This window comes from Gymnoscopelus microlampas (genome assembly GCF_963454915.1).
Source record: "Gymnoscopelus microlampas genome assembly, chromosome: 12".
In the NCBI taxonomy this organism is placed as follows: Eukaryota; Metazoa; Chordata; class Actinopteri; order Myctophiformes; family Myctophidae; genus Gymnoscopelus; species Gymnoscopelus microlampas.
Genome location: NC_139949.1, coordinates 8,190,604 through 8,211,954, shown reverse-complemented (window position 1 = coordinate 8,211,954; position 21,351 = coordinate 8,190,604). Strand labels below are relative to the sequence as shown.

At 40.6% G+C, this 21,351-nt stretch overlaps 1 protein-coding gene across 1 annotated transcript in view; it reads right to left on the bottom strand.

Annotated features, from left to right (window-relative positions):
* ttc3 (tetratricopeptide repeat domain 3) overlaps positions 1–21,351 on the bottom strand; it is a 58,419-nt gene that overhangs the window by 20,210 nt on the left and 16,858 nt on the right. Inside the window, exons 10-33 of the mRNA XM_084074471.1 lie at positions 20,058–20,120; positions 19,805–19,859; positions 17,430–17,604; positions 16,519–16,743; positions 15,350–15,380; positions 13,983–14,049; positions 13,775–13,808; positions 12,959–13,016; positions 12,404–12,830; positions 11,138–11,284; positions 10,916–10,996; positions 9,946–10,055; positions 9,119–9,245; positions 8,266–8,388; positions 8,066–8,167; positions 7,538–7,630; positions 7,147–7,211; positions 6,716–6,858; positions 5,303–5,641; positions 2,811–3,065; positions 2,605–2,651; positions 1,674–1,727; positions 1,388–1,470; positions 687–842 (exon numbers count right to left, since the gene is read on the bottom strand). Of these exons, the coding sequence (XP_083930597.1) occupies positions 687–842; positions 1,388–1,470; positions 1,674–1,727; positions 2,605–2,651; positions 2,811–3,065; positions 5,303–5,641; positions 6,716–6,858; positions 7,147–7,211; positions 7,538–7,630; positions 8,066–8,167; positions 8,266–8,388; positions 9,119–9,245; positions 9,946–10,055; positions 10,916–10,996; positions 11,138–11,284; positions 12,404–12,830; positions 12,959–13,016; positions 13,775–13,808; positions 13,983–14,049; positions 15,350–15,380; positions 16,519–16,743; positions 17,430–17,604; positions 19,805–19,859; positions 20,058–20,120 (3,060 nt within the window). The remainder of the gene's footprint in view (positions 1–686; positions 843–1,387; positions 1,471–1,673; positions 1,728–2,604; positions 2,652–2,810; positions 3,066–5,302; positions 5,642–6,715; positions 6,859–7,146; positions 7,212–7,537; positions 7,631–8,065; positions 8,168–8,265; positions 8,389–9,118; positions 9,246–9,945; positions 10,056–10,915; positions 10,997–11,137; positions 11,285–12,403; positions 12,831–12,958; positions 13,017–13,774; positions 13,809–13,982; positions 14,050–15,349; positions 15,381–16,518; positions 16,744–17,429; positions 17,605–19,804; positions 19,860–20,057; positions 20,121–21,351) is intronic.

Sequence of the window (21,351 nt, the reverse complement as noted above, 5' to 3'; positions counted from 1 at the left end):
CCGATATCCAAGCTCACAACACATCACGACGTGTTGTGAGCTTGTAGATCTGCTATTTTGGCATTTTATTTAATTATTTTAATTTTTTAAGTTAAAGTGTGTCCGTGGGTTTTACAAATATTGAACCAATTTGAAGTATTAACAGCGTATGACTAAATAATAACTATATTAATTCCATTGGAACACAGGTTATTTTTTCCCAGAAAAGTAACAGTAACATTTAAATTGTCTGTAGCTATCAATATTTCATAGACTTTTTATGGCTTTATTTGGAGAGGGATAGGGAAAGTAGGCTGACAGGAAATGGGGAGAGAGATGGGGGGGGGTGACATGCAGCAAAGGTCGTGGGGAACGGGAGTCGAACCCGCAACACGCTGTCAGGCTGGCATTGCAGCCTAGGGTGCCTGGACCGCCACGCTACGGCCCAGGCCAGTTATCAATATTTCAACAGAAATATTGGAAACATGCCTTGGTGCGACAAGTGACAATCTGTCTAAGGTGGGCCGATGCAGTTCACGTAAAACAATGGTCTAAGTTGCCCAATGGAATTAAAGTAGATCCGACAATAAAAATAAAAAAAAATGAATGACAAGGATACAAAAATCACAAACTTATTTCCATTGTGCTTCTCGTGGTGGCTGTACTCACTCATACAGACTCTATAGTGGGGTCAGGGTTGTACTCACTCATACAAACTCTCTTTAGTGGGGTCAGGGTTGTTATCTAGGATGTTCTTATAGCGGCTTCTGCTACCGGCGCCGCTATACTGCTCCTCAAAATCAGCCACTTGCTCTCGAAGGTGATTGGGCACGCTGAACGGATCATTCTGATTAAGGAATAATCTGTCGACACAAAGCTGGAGTTAGAACATATAGCCTATAGCTTCAACGTTAATAAAACCTTATTTATACTTTGTCGCGCAACACAACGTGCGATTACTGTAAGTATATTAGTCTCAATAGGCTCTATGCACAGCAGCCATATTGTGAAGACATTCTCAGGCGTTGCCAATGATACGAATGAAGGCTCTGTTCCATTCTGATCAAACAGAGTCAGGGTGCTGATATTGTGCATGTTGGCTCACTGGAAACACTGGCACACCAGTGGGTCTAACATTTGGGTCCAGGGACCCTCATGGTTCCTTAAGGGGTTTCCAAATGTCCCCTTACGGATGTGTAACTCTGAGAGTGTACAAATGGAACCAAATGGACCCTTACGGGTCCATTTGGTTCCATTTGTACACTCTCAGATTTATGGGGGTCGTGGAAATTGATGGAACAGAGCCTTCATTAGTATCATTGGTAACACCTGTGAAGGAAGTGATAATATGGCTGCTGTGCATAGAGCCTATAAGCAGTACTGTAAGTGTGAGGATTAAGCAACTTACAAAGAATCGTCCTCATCCAGAAAGTCTTGTTCACGCTCCTCTCTTAGAGTACCGCCTCTCATACCAGACAAGATGAGAACCGGCTGAGAGAAGGACAACAGAGGCAACATTTTAGCATGGCGTTTAAAAGATAAAGCATCATATACTCTGTAATACCACCATGTTGCTTGCCTAAAATAACTGACTTTAATAATAACTGAGTATAAATAGGGCATTCTTGATAAAAACAAGTGCTTGAGTAAGCGCACGTTTTCTTACTCGCACAATAACACAAACGTTTTCTCACCTTCGTCTCTTTTTTCTTTTTGCGGCTTTTGTTCTTGGCCTTAATAGGAGAATTCTGAAAGCAGATGATATTACACAAGTTAAGTGTCATCATATATGGGCGAATCGGTCAGATCACCGGTTCTAAACAACTGCCGACCAAACACCGGGCACTGCACTCCTCTGCGTCCCCGGCGACACACAAGCCGAGTTTGAAGTCGATCGGTTGGGAGGTTCTCGAGATACGCGGGGACAGATAGGCAACACGTGCAAAGATTCGCGTAATTCATCGAGGGAAATGTGTACGTTTTACAGACCTTTCAGGGAGTTTTACATGTTTTCTAGTGTAAATAAGCTTTTACCCAAAGCACTTTACAATGTACACTTTATTCAGTCCTTCATTCATTCAAGACACCGGCGTGAATATAAACTGTGCTTAAGGGGAAATTACAGAAAGAACTGAAGCAGCAGACTGCTGGTGGGATCGATTTTTTGTTTAGATTTATGGAAATAGAATGGAAGTTAATGGCGGTCGAATAGGGCTCAAACCTTTCCCAAATATGAACAATCACTGACGTCACAAAACTGACGCCATGAAGTCCCAGATAAACATGGACGCAGTGCCGTTATTAGAGCCCATGTTGTTCAAGTGCTACAGTATGTCATGTTACGTGTTAATATTGTGACAAACTTTGACCGAGAGAACGCAATATATATTTGTTTGGTACTAGTACAGCCCCCGTATGAACCCTGAATCATTTCTATTCAACTGACAGTCAAATGTTAAACCTGGCATGCAAACAGGAGGGCAGAGGAGAAAAAGATTGGAGCACACGGCCCAACTATTTCTGATCTGCACAAATCACACAAATGACTTATCAAACTTATCAAAACGGACATATTTTCGCCGAAACGCAACACGCTTGCATGCCTGAGTACACGTAAGCACTTACATGTTCATTTTCATTCTCAGTCTTCTTTATGACTAAACATTGGCCATCTGAAAGAAGCGACAGACAAACACGTTAGAGAAGACAAAGCTTGGAGCCACAGAAATTAAAACTTACCTCCGTCCGTTTCAAAGAGCTCTTACCCATCATTTTCAAAATATTCATCCAGAATAGTGTGCACTGTGCAAGTAGACTTTCAAAGAGCTTACCCATCATTTCAAAATATTCATCCAGAATAGTGTGCAAGTGGACAAACTCATGCCTGTGCTCCTCCAGAGTCCAGATTAAAAGCCGCTTGTCCTGTTCGGTTAGTCCCGTTAGTCCGGCAACAGTACTATCACTAACAACCTTTGCATTTCTTCGCAAAACAGCGTTCATTGGCACAAAGGTGAACAGAACAGTCTTGTCCAGATCCTCCAGGACAACAGAGTAGCGCTCAAGAAATTCCTTGGCAGCGTCCAGACCTGCGGAATCGAGGAGTGGGGGAAAAAAAAGTGATTACAATTTATCATATCTTTGTAAAATAGCGAGAATGGCTGATCTACCAAGTGCACAACACGATGCGTTGCACGCTTGTAGATCAGCCATTTTCAGAGTGCGACACCACTGTATGACTAGGTATAAAATAAGGCATAAGTGGTTAATGAATAAATCCAGACAAGCCTGGATTCAAGGTTTCAAATAGAACTGAAACACTATGTCAAGATTTCACACATGGATGGTTCAACACTTAGTTCAGCGGCCAGAAATTGTCTGTCTAGAAATCCTTTGTGTTTGATAGAGCCACACATGTCCATGACTTTTTGGAGCTGCCCTGTTAATGGACAGACTAAAAATGTCTGTCGGGTGGAAACCTCATTGTGTCCTTTTCAGGATTCAAATTCAAGAATATCAAAAATAGCAGATCTATGTAGTATGATCAAGAAGGGCATTAACCCATTGAGACCTGTTGCTACCTATACGTTATTATACCTTTCAATCCGGGAACCACCTCTGTGTCTCATTAGTTGTTACTATACATATAGTAACATCTTTTCTTTTTTGTAAGAATTTGAACGTTTTCAGAAAACTACGGTTAGGTTTTAGAAGGCGTTTTTACAATCGGCCTCAGGTCTAAATGGGTTAATTAAAAAAAGTTGGACGGTTTTCTGCCCGACAGTAACGAAAATATCAAGTCAGGTTTAGTCCTCCAAGGTTCCACGGAGGAGACCATAGTATGTTCCAACAGCCAATTAGCTGTGCAAAAATCTTGAAAGTCCATCAGATCTTTCATACGGTAAGTAACAACTTAACACATTGGCTGCCAGCTTTTTCAATTTTTACCTACAGCTGGCTGCCAGACTTTTTCAATGAGAAAAAAAAAGCACTTAGGAGCCGAGATACAGAATTTTTAAGTTTTCAGTTACAAGGAAGTGTCTGGGAGTCTAAATCTTCGGAGAATCATATCTCCTTGGTCTTTGGGTTTTTTTAAAAAAAATTAAAAAAAAAAAAAAAACTTTTATTTTGAATTTTTTTTTTTTTGAAAGAACGTAGATCTGCGTCCTTGGCAGCCAACGGGCTTTTGCGCAAATGAACGCAGATCTGCGTTCTTGGCAGCCAATGCGTTAAAATATTCCTAGTTTAGAAACCAAACCATCTCTTTTCTTATTTGGTTGTGTGGAAAAGAATGGTCTGTCAGAGATCTTTGATTTGACAACGGAGATGTCTTTAAATATTGGTGCATAGGAAATGTACAGTAGCAGATGCCATCGCAGTAGAGAAGAGATTATGGACTGTCAGTTTGGGTGACATGGATGGATTTGCTGCCGTTAAGAGACCTCCGTGTCAACGACGCAGCAACCATGCATCCCACCCCGGTGAGCCGTTCCCTGCACACACACAATGTCTCTCACCTTCTCACCTGCAGAGCTCCAGGTATTCACATGCAATCAATTCTGTGTCTGTCTGGCCATAGATTTGCAGCAGTTGGGGAGAACAAAACACCTTTTGTCACATTGTGATCACTAGGTTTTGTTCCAAAAACAATAGGGAGAGCAGCTATTCATGTTTTTAAGGTTTCACACTGATGAAGGAACACGGTAGGATAGTTTGAGATTGATTAAAGGTAAATTAAGGTTAAAATTGACTACCAAATCAGAGCTTGTGTGAAATCTTGAAGTTTTAATTTATTCAACTTCATTTTTTTATTATTCAAATTGGGAGTGTTATGTATTATATAAAAAAAAGAAAGAAAATGGTTTGGTATAAAGTGACACAATGTCCCTTCCATTAAATGGCTATCTGTCACTTCAAGGTTCGGCACTCTCAACAACGGAACAAAGGAACTGTAATCTTAACTTCGTCACTACTCGCTACTGCAAGTCTTTAAGCATTCAATATACAGCAGCAGCAAACACGAACGAATGTGTTTCAGCCAATTGGCCTTTATTATTATTGGCCTTTATTATTATTAATTAAAATAAGTCGCAGATTGTAGGTTTAATCGTTTTTTTCTCCAAATCACATAGGTGACCATTTTGGAGATAAAAATCTGTAAGTTTGCATTTCTGTGGGAAAAACATACGGTGACATTGTATTTAACATTTAAATACCTGCAATGTTATATTCAATATAGTTATTTTTAGGGGGGATTTTCCCTTATTAATACACCCACAGTATTTCATGGCTACTGTTTGCAACACTTCATTTGAAAAACACCAACCTGCACTGTCAAGCTGACTCGCCCAGTCGTGCAGTTTGGGACTGACTTCCACACAGCCACAGAGGAAGTGGACAAACACGCGCGCCCACACCCGGTTCTTCCGCTCCAGGAGGAGCTCGGCCACTTGGTCCAGCGTCTGGGGCTCCTGACGCGAGCCGCCGAGGAGGCTGACCGCCAGCTCGTTGCCCTTGGACTGGTCCAGCTCCACCCAGGGCTTCAGGCTGCCCCAGAGGTCCGTGACGCGGTCGCGGTGGCACTTCTCCTGCTTGAACGACTGCAGCCGCTCGCTGATCTGAAGCAGGACGCGGTCCCGGTACAGCAGCCACGTCTGAGACGAGGCTGGGGAATGACACGGTGACGCGGCGGTTAAAAAACAATACATTTGAAACCCTATATACTGTACTTCATTGACTGGGTGTCCCCTAGGGCATTGGTTCTCAAAGTGGGGTCCGGGTGACCCCCAGGGGTACTTGAGGGGGTTCCAGGGGGTACCCAGCAAAGTGTGTTAATATAGCATCACAATAATTATGACCTTTTATACTTTGGGCTATTCAAAAATAGCAGATATACAAGCTCATGAGCTTGTAGATCTGCCAACCTGACAAATCGTGAAAATGTGTGCAAACCTTTGAATATATATATTTTTTTTTTAAGCGAACATTTGTTGCTCAAATCTTTGCTTCTGGTGGGTCCCTGGAACAAAATATTTGAGATGGGGGTCCGCGGCCAGATACATATTTTGGGGGTCCTTGACATGAAAAAGTTTGAGAACCACTGCCCCTAGGGCAGGTTGTTCCCAAACGTTTCAGGCCACGACCCCCCCCCCCCCCCCAAGAAAAACTATCATATTTGAACTGGAGACCCCCCAACCTGACAAGCACTTGGAATTGTAGGCATTTACATTTAGTTTGACTCGCTTCCACAGATAAATATTGTGAAAATAGACGAACTACAAGGCGAGCTTGTAGATCGGCTATTTCCACAATATTTGCCTCTTTCTTACTAATATTTGACAATTTGGCCAATTTGGTTTTAAAAAGTCATTAAATTGCAGATACACTGTATACACGTACTGTATACTGTATGTTGGTTTGTTTACTGTTGTACATTAAGCTTATCTCTTATAATTTTGGGACCCCCCTTGGGGTCCCGACCCCAAGTTTAGGAACCACTGCCCTAGGGGTCTGTAGTTGGCCCATCCTTTTTTTACCCCGCTAAACCCAATTTCTTGCCCCAAAAGTAGACGATCTACAAGCTCACAACACATCCGCACTGTGAGTTTTTAGATCTGCCATTTTTGCAGAATGTTTAGCATCTTTTTCACTCAATGTCCGCCTGTTACAGTATGACATGCCCAAAATAGAGACGCAAGGGCTTTATGTGGATAAGAAATGGTGTTTCATAGAGGAGTACCTTTCTCCAGTGACTGGCCCACTGCGTTCTCCAGTGAAACGTGATCGTTTTCAGACTTCTCACTCTGGTCATCTTCATCAGACGCATGTCGATGCTGTTTACGTTTGAGCTTGCGCTCTTCCTTTGATTTTAACTTCTTGAGACTGGAAATGACCAACAAAAACAGAGAATGGAATTAGGTCAGTGCATCCACACACCTAACAGTTTCCTCAATTCTTTGCTTTTCCTAAAATGTGAACGCTTCCAGTCTGTGTCAGTCCTAAGGTCACAACTAATGTCACAGTGTGACATAAGCATATTATTTGGGACTGTAAATAAAACATAAGATTATCTTTCCTGCAATACCTTGCAAACATTCCATTTTCAGTCAAACGTCTGAAAATGGAATGCTGGAGCATTTGTGCGATTCAGTAAAATGCAAAACTGCTCACCTAGAACATGTCTGATTTACTTTCAACTTCTTTGGACCGTCAGGTTTAGAGATGACCGTCTCAAACTGAAAGGAAAAGGGCATTATTGTGATGAGCATATATCCTAGTATTCAAAATACCAAATAAAATAAAGTGTGTGTGTCTCCTTCCTATTCGATTCAACACAAGATCTTAGATCGCACATTTTTTTTTGTTGCAATTTGTATGAATTCTGGTGCCCAGAATACGTTTGCTTTTAATTTTATAAATTTGTAATTAGTCATATTATATACACAATGAATCCCAGATTTCGCTACATATGGAAGAATCATGATCTTACTGAAACTTGGAATGGAAGGAATGGTGATACAAATGGAGTGGTGTCGTCCCTGATGATTACAAGCCGACTTACCTTACATTTAATAAGGCCTGTTGAACCATAGATGTGGATACTACTGATTCTACCCACACAGTCAGGAGTAAAGCACGGCTCCTGTAAGAAATCCTGGAAGACAACGATACAAATAATGTGGATTTGTAAATGCAGCTAAATACAAAGTGCTTTGACAATCCATTCAAATTGTGAGACTGAGTGCTTTAACTACATTAACCCTGGCATTAATGTAGTGCATGCTAAATGGATGCTTCTTCAGGTAATTCAATGACCCACAATGATCATCAAATCACGAGTGTCCCTTAAGAAATGCCGAGTGATCCCACGTGATCAGTCTGGCAATGTGAGGCTAGTTATGTTATAACGCCTAGTCATTCTGCTACTATGGTATGTTACAATGCACATACATACCTTGACATTTTGTTATGTTATACAGACACCTTGCATTTCAGCAATTATGTTATGTTATAATGCATATACCGTGTTGTTCGTTTATGATATGATGCAAAATATTTTGTCATTTTGTTATATTATGCAAATAAATACCTTGTCATTTCTGTCTGAAAATGCTGCTGCTTTGAGCGTTTTCCAACAGTTCATGTGATACTCCACAATACAGTTCTGGCAACAACCTATTCTAATGAAACCCTGTGAAAGAAAAGACATTGAAACAGCATGAAACCACAGCAGGGCAACCTCCTTACCTACATTGATCACCTTGTTTTATGTGAGCGCTGCTGCTTTACCTTAAAATCTGGATCAGTGAAGTAGATTTCAACTTTCAAATGACCGAGGCACGTCTCATGACAACAAATGGCATCGGGGTTTGGTGGAAACTTGCACAACTCCATGGCTCTAGCCAGAAGTTCCTAAAGGAAGAAAACACAGATTTGAGATGACATAAGTCTATTTTTTTTCTGTTCTCATGACTTCAAAAAATGTAACACAATATGTAATTCAATGCAATCTTGTGAAAGATTCAAGTCGCAAAACTACATAATTTAAAGGGTCTACACCATGAATTTTAACTTTTTCTTCATTTTTGTGTGTTTTTGGTCTCCCCCACCTCTCTTCTGTTCCGACAAATACCCGACTTCGAGCATGCAGGCTTTCATAAGCTATCTGTGTTTTTTATGTAAATTGGTCTGAAAACAGTCCGTCAGATTTGTTCCCCCACCCTACGTCACGTCTGGGAACAATTCCTCCCGTTTTTCAGTTCTAACAAAAAAAAAAGTAATCCAAAAAAAAACATTTTTTTTTTTTTTCCTTATTTTTTTTTTTTTACTTTTTTCCACACAGAACCAGGACATAACATGCATACAAACTGGCTCAATAGCGCCCCGTGCCAAACAGGACAATGTGGTATTGCAGGTGAAAGTGCTTTATAAGCCAGAGAGAAGTTAGTTGGAATGAGTATATATGAGGCTTGATTTAGGCTCAAACCTTTTGAAAAACGTTTGAGGGACATAAACAATATGATATCAAATATTATTATTATTTTTTAAATTCATGGTGTAGCTCCTTTAAATCCCAAGACAAAATCTAAGTATGTTTATAGATGTGCCATGGATGAAAATGACAATGCAAAGGAGGATATACCTTGAAATAATCGAGGTTCGTTTCTTTGACAACCTCTTTAGTCATAGGCCAGGTGAGTTTACCAGGTGTTATTTGATTCTTAACCATCTGGAGAGAGTCTGAAAACTGACTGTGTGCCTCTGGATACCTGGGAGGAGGGAATTACATTTATACCAAGTTTAGATTTTCTAAATACAAATCATAGATCAATGTATATCAATGTTGGGCAGAAACATTGCATCTTCTCCAAATTTCATTCACCCTATTGTAAAATACGTGCATGATGATACCAAGATATACACCAGGGGTCTTCAACGTTTTCAGGCCAAGGACCCCCTAGCTGAGAGAGAGATGAAGCAGGGACCCCCTCTATATTCTATAAAAAAATTGTGTTTCAGATTTAACTTTTTTTGTCTACTTGGTCTGCTCTTTTTTTCCTCTACACCTAACACCTCTTTGCCAAAAATAGCAGATCTACAAGCGCTTGTAGATCTGCTATTTTTTCCAGCGCTGCGAGGCGTTGTGAGCTTGTAGATCTGCTATTTTTTGGCTAAAGTTCTCCTCAGAAAAGGGATGCTAGGGTTCAAGTGGTTAAGGTAAAAAGAAAATCACATCACACAAAGATTTGGTGGACCCCCTGTAGTAACTCTGAGGACCCCCTAGGGGTCCCGGACCCCCTGTTGAAGACCCCTGATATAGACAAAAGCGAGTATACAGAGACATACTAAATAGTACGTTTTACAGTGGAAAAAAGTATGCCATGGGTGCAACAAGGACATGTTCAAGCATATATTCTATAGCCTGTGCGTTTGTACAGAATGTATTTGCGAGGTTTATTACATAAATACCTGTTCTCTTTGAGATACACTTTTCCAATACCATAGTAGACAAAGCACTGGAATGTTCTCTCCTCATATGACTTGATCTTCCCATATTGTCTTTGTGCTTCAGCAAGTTCCTATGGACACAAATGCATTATAAACAGTGTTTAGTTTGGCTAGACCAAGAATAGTTCTACATTTATTAAGATGCACCGTTATGCTACAGGATTATTTTCTGTCTTGTTGTTTTGAGTCACTACTGTACATCTCAGTGGAGGGTTAGAACTGGGAGTCTTACCATGTATAATAGACAGTAACAGTTCCTTCACAGGTGTTACCAATGATACTAATTAAGGCTCTGGTCCATTTAGTGTGGCATAGTGGTTGTCTTATTCTCAAGGACCCATAAGGGTCCATTTGGTTCCATTTATTCTCAAGGACCCATAAGGGTCCATTTGGTTCCATTTGTACACTCTCAGAGTTACACACCCACCATAAGGGGCCATTTGGGAACCAAAATGGAGTCTTTCTAGTGAGCCAACATGCACGATACAGCACCCTGACCAGAATGGAACAGAGCCTTCATTAGTATCATTGGTAACACCTGTGAAGGAAGTAAGATGAGGCCCAATTTCTTTCCAATATGGCTGCTGTGCATAGAGCCTATTCATTTAGGGACAGGACTATTAGAACAATTCAGGCCAACAAATGTCAAGGCCCTGACAGACAAAGTGTCAACGACGCTCGCATCAATGACACACTAGTTCACATTGAAGACTATTTTTTTTTGTTTCTCAAAAGAGAATTTAGAATGGTCAAACTTTACACATTTGCAATACAAGTTTGAACTGGGCAAGGCCTTAATTGTTTTGGCTGTCGGGTTCCATTTTGACGCACCAAAATAGAACCGTGCTCTTTAAGAACTTTATGCAGAGATTTTTTTTTTTGCTAAATTCAATAAATGTATATAATTGGACCCAACTGATCGGTCATTTACCTGAACTTGGCCAATTTCCGTCAGAGCTGACGCACGGCCATAGAGCAGCAGAACTATATCAAGAGTAGACATTCCAAGTTCCTGCAAAGACAAAAATAACAATACATTCAGTGGCTCATCCAAACACTAACTAAATTAGCGGTTGTGTTTCACTAAAATATTTCAAGTATCCTTTCGACGGCTGTGGTGTGTGTGTGTGCGTCATGCTTGGCTGTGCTGTACCTTGGGTGTGTTGGCTTCCACCAAAGCCAAGGCCAGGGAGAATGCTTGCTCAGCGTTGCGGCTGCACAGGTTGGTGAGGGCGGTGTGGGCGTCCTGCACAGCTGACCTGAGGGCTTCACGCATGTCTGGTTTAGTGTTCTCTGCCACCTGGTGGGGAAAGAGGCACATTACAATGCATGTCCAGACGATGGCAGTTGACACTATACTTAGTACAACCCATTCAAACCGGGAGAGCATCCGTGTCATTTTAGATTTTAGCTCTATATCTATAATATGTTTTTCAGAAAACTCAGGGAAAAAGACAAAAAAGATTTAGAACATTGGTTTAAAACAGTGGTTCTCATAAATAGAAGATATACAAGCTCACAGCGAGCTTGTACATTTTTGAAAAATATCAACAAATATATATAAATAAATGTGGGGGTCCTTGACACAAAAAAGTGTGAGAACCACTGATTTAGAAGGCATTTGTAGAATCGGCCTCGAGTTTTAATGGGTTAAGTAGAGTAAAGTGATCTGTTCCTGACATACAGCATGCAGGAATTATTGTCTGTTTTTTAGGACATAATGGTCTCCGTCAATAAAAAGAAAACTTTGGCTCTATTGTCATTAGAGAAAGCTGACATTTTTGAGACATGCAACCATTGTAGGAAAGTCATTTAAAAGGCGAGTTTTCAATTACATCATCAACGATGTGACCGCCCGCCATCTTACCAAGGGATGTTTACAGTTGCCGCCTGTGGGCCTATGATTTTGGCATTACTTTCCACATGTTTACATTGTTTCAGCTAAGACATTCGTGCTAATAACGCAGAAAACAGGACAGCAGTGGCCACCCCAATGGTTGATAGGTTTGAACAGTGCGGGGATAACACTGTGTGCGAGCGCTATGGACATGATATTCAGAGCACTCCTCAGCTCAAATAGGCGTTCTCTGTGGACACGAACCCCTAAGGGTCCATTTGGTTTTGTTGCAAATTAATGCCCTACTTAATCATACAATAGTGTCGCACAAAAGCGATGAAAATAGCCGATCTACAAGCTCACAACATGCGAGGCGTTGTGAGCTTGTAGATCGGCTATTTCCACCATTTTAAATCGTTTTGAACCTGAGGCTGATTCTACAAATGCCTTCTAAACATTAACAGTTTTCTGAAAAAACTTATGTTGCTATAATATCAGTGCTTCTCAAACTTTGAAACGAATGATGGCATGCGTTTTACCTGACGAGAATGCCATTGTGCTGCAGAACTACAAAGACCTTACCGTGTCTTTGGAGTGGTTGCTTTTGTTCCTCCTTTCTTTCTTCTTGGCGGCGACGGGGGACTCCTCCGCGTGGCTCTTCTTGTCCACCGCTTCCACCTTCTGCTCTGGAGCCTTCTGCTCTGGAGCCTTCTGCTCTGGCGCCTTCTGCTCTGGAGCCTTCTGCTCTGGCGCCTTCTGCTCTGGAGCTGAACGAACCGGGTCCGGAGCCTCTACCCTGAGGGTGCTGCTCCGGATCCTCTCTGGAGTGAACAGAGTTGGAGTTGGGTGGTCAGGACATTCCGGCCTCTGATCGCTCTTCTTGTTAACCTTCTGAGTGCTGCTCTTGTTAGTCGCTTCAGTTAGCTGCTTCAGATCGATCTTCGTATAAGTCCGGCCTTCTGCATTTGTGTAAGTTGTGGCACCTGTAAAAGTTGTGGTACAACCACCACTGCAACACAGTAAGCGCACAAAAATAATTTGTCAGAGGTGGGAAAAATACTTAATGTTAAGCAGCTTGTGTTGCTTTTATTTTACACCACATTTTAACTTCAATAAATACAATGCCACAATACAAACCTGTTGATTGCTGTTCTATAGTCCTTGTTGCGTCTAGAGTTCTTGTCTGGTTTGTAATCTTTAAAGAAATAGGAGAAGAACAGTGACTTAAAGTCCATTGTCTCTGCAGTGATACACAACACTAGACACTCAACACTGAAGGGCCGCACTCCAAAACCCTGCTGGTTCACATGCAGTAGAGTTCAGTAAAACCTTTTCCACATGCAGCCATTATTGACAAATAGTTGTGTAATGTTACTTCCTTCAAAAAGGTGTTACCAATGATACTAAATGAAGGCCTTGTTCCATTCAAGTCAAACGCAGTCAGGGTGCTGCTGCCTGGAAAGGCTCTGCTGCACTGAACAGAGCCTTAATTAGCAGCCTGTCATTGGCAACACCTGTGAAGTAAGTGACATCAGGGGCTGTGTGCACAGAAAGCGTTTCCAGACTACTGGCCAATCACAGCAGGTCTTTTCTTTGTGACGCGTTGTAAGCTTGTAGATCAGCTATTTCCACTATTCAAAGAATATATATAAGTATACAATTATTAAATGTCAGTAATGTCTGTGTATACTTGAGTTATTCGTCATAATATATGCCCTGTGAAATGTTTGATTACGAAGGCAAACAGAAATACAATCTGTATTCATGTTCATGTTCAATGCCATGAACACAATTAAATTGATAATCACAATTATTTGAGTGACAATTAATCATCAACTTAAATGTGTAATTGTGTGACAGCCCTACTGGGGACCAGCAGGCGTCCAGATGAAGCCTTTACAGGTCTGTATACAAATGAAACCAAATGGACCCTCATGAGTCCCTTCAACTTACCTGGATTCTTCATCACCAATCCCACTGTAAAACTCTAAGAGAAGATAGAAGGACAAACATCAGGATGTCAGGACGGCTATTTTTTAAAAATCGGCACTCAGTGCCGCACTATGAGCTTGTATATCTGCTATTTTTGAATAGCTAAAGAAATCAAAAAGAGTTGCGTTCCCGGATTGAATGGGTTAATGTACAGGAGACATGGACTAACCTGGCCTCCAGGGTTGTCATCAGACGGTGGTTTGTGTGTCACCATTAATTCCAGCTCTGGGTCCGCTCTGCAACAAAGTCAAAGAAAACGCGTCACACACACGGAATCCTGGGACCTTTTTTTCATCATAGTTTGTAAAACGCATGGAAAATAAAATCTCATGAAAAAAAATATCATTCTTAACCCATTAACACATCCCCCGCCAACGGCTAATCTCAGAACGTCCATCGTAGTGCCAAGCTTTTTCCTACCTTTTTTGTTTTTTTGATTCCGTCATAGGCCCCGCTAAATCCGTTTAAAATCCGCCATTACAAAACGCCGAAGACGGCGACGCGATCCGACCAGCCATTTTGGAGAACGAGAGCAAAACGTTACAATGGGGGATGCGGAGAGCAAAACAACAAACCGAGATAATGGCTTCCAAAGTTGATCGCTAGACAGGAAACTAGCTAGACAAAAACCGGAAACAGTATTATTTTGTTTCCGGTCCGCCCCCTTCGAAACCGGAAGTGCAAAAAAAATCCGGAATCTGCACCTGCACGATTTAACATGGGAAAACACCCGCCCCGTAAGACTACGGGATTGGCGGTTAACGGTTGGATTTAACGGCCCGTAGGACTACGGGCTTGGCGGCAATAGTGTTAAGACCAGGAAAAGCATCCGTTGTTTTAGACTTTAACCACTTTAACTGTTATTTTATACTTTGGCTATTCAAAAATAGCAGATGTACAAGCTCAAACAGCGGCACTGAGTGCCTCGCTTTGAGCTTGTAGATCTGCTATTTTTTGGGGGGGGGGAAGTGTGCGAATCTTTGAATATATATATTTCTCAAGCGAACATTTGTAACTCAAATCTTTGCTTCTGGGGATTCTACAAATGTCTTCTAAATCCAGTTTTTGGAAAAACTTATGTTTCTATATCAGTGGTTCAATTTGAGTTCAAAATGTTAATTTAAACATATATATATATATATATATATATATATATATATATATATATATATATATATATATATATTCAAAGATTTGCACACATTTTAGCGATTTTTCAAAAAAATAGCCAAATAAATCTTAAAATGACACGCGATGCGTTCCCGGATTGAATGGGTTATCCTATGTTGCTTCTGAACATGTATTCTATTGCTAGTTTGACCTCTTCAAATACTCAAATAACTAATAACTGAAGAAAGACGATTTACAAGCTCACAACGCGACGGCGCTGTGAGCTTGTAGATCTGCTATTTTCGGTGTGCGGCATGCATTCATAGAAGAAATGCTAGCTTCTATGGAACGCAAATGACTGAAATCAAGAATGAGCGACTGAGAACTTTAATGATTGTAAAAGGATTAGGTTATAGTAGTACTTACTTTTTCAATTCCTTCAGCTTCTTAAGGGAACCTAAGAGAATAAGCACAATGTTTAGATATGACAGAACGCTAAACACAAAAAATATGCACAAAAAAAAAAGTCAGTTCTGGTCTTGCCATTTACATGGTTGTGCAGCAAGTGCAACGTATAACAATTGAAAAAAGGACTGATTTACCACTTAGTGAAAACTAGGGCTGTCAAAGTTAACTCGATTAATTGCAATTAACTCAATTGCATTTAACTCACAGTTATGTTAATCGCAATTGATTATTTTAATCCGTAGTTTAGGGCACAGCTCTGTATGTCTGTGAGCATGTTCCTTATGTTTTACTGTTATGTTGTTGTTGATTTCCGTGGTCATTGTAGATGTTACAGTACCATTACACAACTCATTAGGCATTACATTTATTTCTTCAGCTACTTTCAACAGGGAGCTAAATGCTACTAGTAGATTGGAATGTAAACAATATCCTGTGCTCAATTTATGTTTGTTTTATTTTGTAGAATCTTGTATGAGGTCCATCATTTAGTGTTAATGTAAAGCAAATGATATGTTAGAGAACCTTTATACTGTAAGCATAAAGGTGGACACTACATTACTGATATTACTAAGTAAATTTAGCAGAACATTACTTGAAAAATATACCTCTAAGGTACATTGTGAACAGATAAAAAAACGGACAACTTATTTACGATTAATCGCACGATTAAATATGACAAAACATGCGTTTAAAATGTATAATCGTTTGACAGCTCTAGTGAAAACCTATAAACATTAGCCACACCAGATTGGAGGGTAACTCCGGGTCCAGTATGGGTCCGAGACCCGGTCGGCTCTAATACATGTGAATAGGCTCTATGCACAGCACAGCAGCCATATCGTGAAGACATTGCATGCACGTTGTGCATGTTGGCTCACTGGAAACACTCTGCTACACCAAGTGGCTCTAAAATTTGGGTCCAGGGACCCTCATGGTTCCTTAAGGGGTTTCACTCTCAGAGTTATGGGGGTTGTGGAAATTGAAAAATCTGAGAACCACTGTGCTACACTAACTGGAACAGAGTCTTCATTAGTATCATTGGTAACACCTGTGAATGTCTTCACAATATGGCTGCTGTGCATAGAGCCTATTATCCTCGGTCCCGTTTCGGGCCGGGGTTTACTTACCCGCGGGTCCGTTTAATTTAGAATTTTTCCTCGGCTCCGTTCGGACCGGTCCTATTATCCGCGGATCCGTTTCGGGCCGGGTCCACTTGTCCACTTGTCCGTTATGGACCGGGTCCAGCGCTTTAGAATGTCTTTTAGGCTCCGTTGGGACCGGTGCCATTACGCACGGCTCCGTGTTGTCCAAGGCTCCCATCCCATTTGTTGGAGTCGTGCTACCCTCTACTGCTAGATGCACAAACGACATCGTAAACAAGAGGAAATGATTACTGGTGCAACGGTTATTCAAACTCATTCATTTGATCGATTATATAAAATGAAAGATCATCTATTTGAACCCATTAAAGCCGGGAACGCATCTGTGTCATTTTTAGATTTCTTTGGTCTATTCAAAAATAGCAGATCTCGAGTGCCGCGCTATGAGCTTGTAGATCTGCTATTTGTGAACATTTGTGCAAATCTTTGAATATATACATTTTTAAAGCAAAACTTTTGAACTAAATCTTTGCTTCTGGGGGGGATTCTACAAATGTCTTCTAAATCCTAACAGCTTTTTGAAAAAGATTATGTTGCTATAGTCGGTGGTTCTCAAATCTTTCAGGTCAAGGACCACAGGTATTTGGCAGATCTACAAGCTCATAGCACGGCACTCTGTGCCGTGCTTTGAGCTTGTATATCAGCTATTTTCGAATAGCCAAAGAAATCTTAAAATGACACAGATGCGTTCTCGGGCTTAAAGGGCTAATAAAAGCAAAATAATGGATTTTCTTTTAAATAGCTATTGTATGACAAAAGTATAACAGAAGGCCAAGTGGATAATCAGACATTAGTTGACAATTTCAAAAAAATCTTTTAGAACTTTTCCACGTCGATTCATCGATATTACCGATAGTCACACGGCCTTAAAAGAATACCTTTAATATCTTTGATGTCTACGTCCAGCTCACTGAGGAACTTGAGCTGCTGTTCCCCCAGGTCCTTGATGCCCTCGCGGTCGTCTTTGCACAGGAGCTGGGCGTTGCTGTTGGCTTCGATGGCTCGTTTAATCTCGCCCAGGGAGAACAAGGCCTCCGAGTAGCGGTAGTGACCCTGTCAACACACAACCTCATCAATCATAGCGTGGCTGTCGGGGCAGAGACCTCCTATCTCCATATTCTCCAACTTGTTTTAACTCATTCACTGCCAGAATTATTTCTGGCCCGTTTGAACACCGCCAAGATTTTTCATTGAAAAAAAAAAATACTCAGGAGCCGAGATACAGAATTTTTAAGTTTTAAGTTAACAAGGAAGTGGATGGGAGTCTATATCTTCGAAAAATCATATCTCCTTGGTCTTTGGGTCCAACAAAAAAAAATATATATGTAAAAAAAAAATAATAATAATAATTATTTTAATTTTTTTTAAAAGTCGTTTTAGTCGTTCTTGGCAGGCATGGCTTATGGACAAAGTCGTTTTAGTCGTTCTAGGCAGGGAATGAGTTAAATGAACGCCCTACTTGATCGTACTACAGCGCCAGACAAAAGCATCAAAAGTAGCAGATCTACAAGCACAAAATGCAGCGCAAAGCAAGGTGTTTTGAGCTTGTTGTCTTGTTCTGATCTGCTACTTTTGAATTTGACATCTAACAGTTTTGGACATGAGTTTTACACCAGACAGACGATAGCTAACTTGCAGTGGGTTATTTTCCAGTGTTGATTTCGACAGCAAATGTTTAGTTAGTTTTAGTTTTTTTAGTTAGTTAGTTTTTTGAATAAAATTCCATTTTGTTTTAATGATCTGAAATGTTATAGTCTAGTTTTAGTCGACTAAATGTCATAAGATTATAGTCAATTAAATCTACTAAAATGTATTTTGGCGGTGCCTTGATGGTGTCGTAATGGCTGATTTTACACTTGCATGCTGAAAATCTACAAGCTCACTGATCTGCAAGCTTGTAGATCTGCTATTTTCAGAGCGCAACACCCGAGCCGAGTGCAAACCAAACATAAAATGACTTGTCACAAAAGAAAACTACAGCTGATTAAAAAAGCTAGTGAGCAACACAGCAGCAGCTAAAAAAAAAAGAATAACGGGTTGTGTTAGGTTTAAGTGTTCCCCAGAGCCATGGGTGTGTCAACACGCAGGCATAGTCAACAGTATGGTCAAAGCACACCGACACACCCATATGTGAGTAGTTATGAGCTCGTAGATATGCTATTATCACATTTTGTAACATAAAAAAAAAAGATAAGGGGAAGTTTCCACAGTAGAAATGTTGCTTGCTGTTTTGGGTTGATCCAGGTGAGCTAACTAAGCTGTGGGTCGATGATCAACTGACACCACCCACAGTTCAACTACAAAAACCAGCAAAGCAAGGTCTGTTATTGAACACCACCGCTGTCAGGCAGAAACCTCCATATTTAACCCATTAAGACCTGAGGCGATTCTTTAAAAAAAATCTAAATCCTAACAGTTTTTTTTTTTTTTAAGAAAAAAATAAATAAATGTTTTCACGATTTTTCAAAAATAGCCAAAGAAATCTAAACTGACACAGATGCGTTCCAGGTCTTAATGGGCTAATCATTCTGTTTGACAGTGTCCCGCAAAAGTAGCCAAGATAGACGATCTACATGCTTGGAGATCTGCTGTTGTTTTGACATTGACTTTTTTTTCTTTAAACGTTCACCAATAGTGACACGCCCAAAAGAGGGCCGCCAGGTTGACAGTGGTTAAGCATGTTTTGGGGTTTTATAAATATTGAACCAATGGACAGTATTGACAAGAGCTTGTGACTAAATAATAACTACACTGGATCCATTAGGAACACAAGTTTGTCTTTCCATTTCCTGAAAAGCAACCGTTTGGACGTTACTTCTACTCCACTACATCTCAGATGAAAATATTTTACTTTTACTCCACTACAATTATTTGAAAACTTTAGTCATTAGTTACTTTGCAGATATAAATTATTATATTATAAAACATACATTAACCACTTTAGCCCTATTTTATACATGGGCTATTTGAAAATAGCCGGTCTAAAAGCTCACAACGCGTCGCGTTGTGAGCTTGTAGATCGGCTATTTTCAAACATTTTAGTACTTCTACTTTTGGTACTTTAAGTATATTTTGATGCCAATACTTTTGTACTTTTACTCAACATTTTGAACACAGGCCCTTTACTTGTAACAGAGTACTTCCACATTGTGGCATTGACACTTTTCCTCAAGTAAAAAATGTCAGTACTTTTCTCACCACTGGTTATAATAAGATTGCATTACTTCAGGTGCTTATTACAAGAAATAAATACCTTTGCCCACAGCGGCATTATCAAAGTCGCCCGTTTTCCATCACCAACAGCTTTTCTGTAAAGTAAAAAAAAAGAATGTCTTAATTAAAATCATTTATGCCTTGGAATTTACATGGGGAAGATAATCTAGTCATCTCTAAACGCAAAGATACAAGTTGAAAGTTGAGGGTATTGTTCTTTGACCGCCGTACTGAGCACGTTAAGTCAAATCGATCAAATGAAATATATCGTGTGAATTAAAAGTGGTACTTACAAATATTTCTCACAGCGGATATAGCACAGGGCCCTGTTCCCATAAATGATGTGGTTTTCAGGGCTAAGGAAAGAACACAAGAAACAGATCCAGATGGTTAGACCGAGTGTGTATACACCGTACACGGCGTAACACGGCGGAACGCACCACGGCTCCAGACAGCACATATGTCTGTACTAACTGCCTTACAACATGCAGTGATGTTGTTGGGTAGGAACAAACACAGGAGCACCCAGACGGAGAGGAATGAAAAAAGGGGGCGGAGCCATACTCTGAATTCCTCTTCAACAGGAAGAGGAGAGGTCGTGACCCCCCAGAGGGCGAAACTTTGATTGTGGAAAATTGTTTTCGCAAGCATAATGAGCGGGGGAGTTGTCCTCCCTATCGGCAATTAAACGGACCTGACCGGCAGTGGTGTAAAGTAACTCAGTACATTTACTCAAGTACTGTACTTAAGTACAATTTTGAGGTATTTTTACTTTAATGGAGTATTTCCAATACTGTACTTCTACTCCTTTACATTTCAGAGGCAAATATTGTACTTTTACTCCACTACAATCATTTGAAAACTTTAGTTACTATTTACTTTGTAGATTATTATGACAAAACATACATTAACCACTTCAGACCTATAAACATTTAGGACAAAACTTGAAATGGGACATTCTGCATGAGTACCTTAAGTACATTTTGATGCCAATACTTTTACTCAAGTACATTTTGAATTCCGGACTTTTACTTGTAACAGAGCATTTCTATATTGCAGTATTGGTACTTTTACTTGAGTGAAAAATGAGTACTTTTTCCACCGCTGGCTGACAGGAGGCGGAAGATTCCGGTTCCTCCAGATTTGTAACCATTTTCTAACAGGAGTCCCTATTTTGGGTTGGGGGGGAGGGGAGGGGGCACGCCACCTACATAGACAATAGAGTTAAAAATAATAGAGAAAGTACCGGAAATCCCCGAGTGACACAGTGGCCCCAGGCCGTTTTAAGCTGCAGTACATATAGACTGAAAAAGCGAGCCCAATCGATGGTCTTGAAGGGCGGATCCAAAGCCAGGCGCTGGATTCCAGCGCAGCTTCCTATTGCTTCACCAATCTATGTCCCCGCCTCCCCTCCCCCGGCCTGTGTACGGAACACGCTGACGTCACCAAATTTAGAGCGACGCCCCTCTGCACTCCGATTGGTTAGGAGGTAACAAGGTTTAGAGACCGCCGTTCCTGCATGGTTCTCCCAGGCTTTTTTTCTTTTGAAACAAAAAAAAAAAAGGCATGGGTTTCCGAGGCTACAGC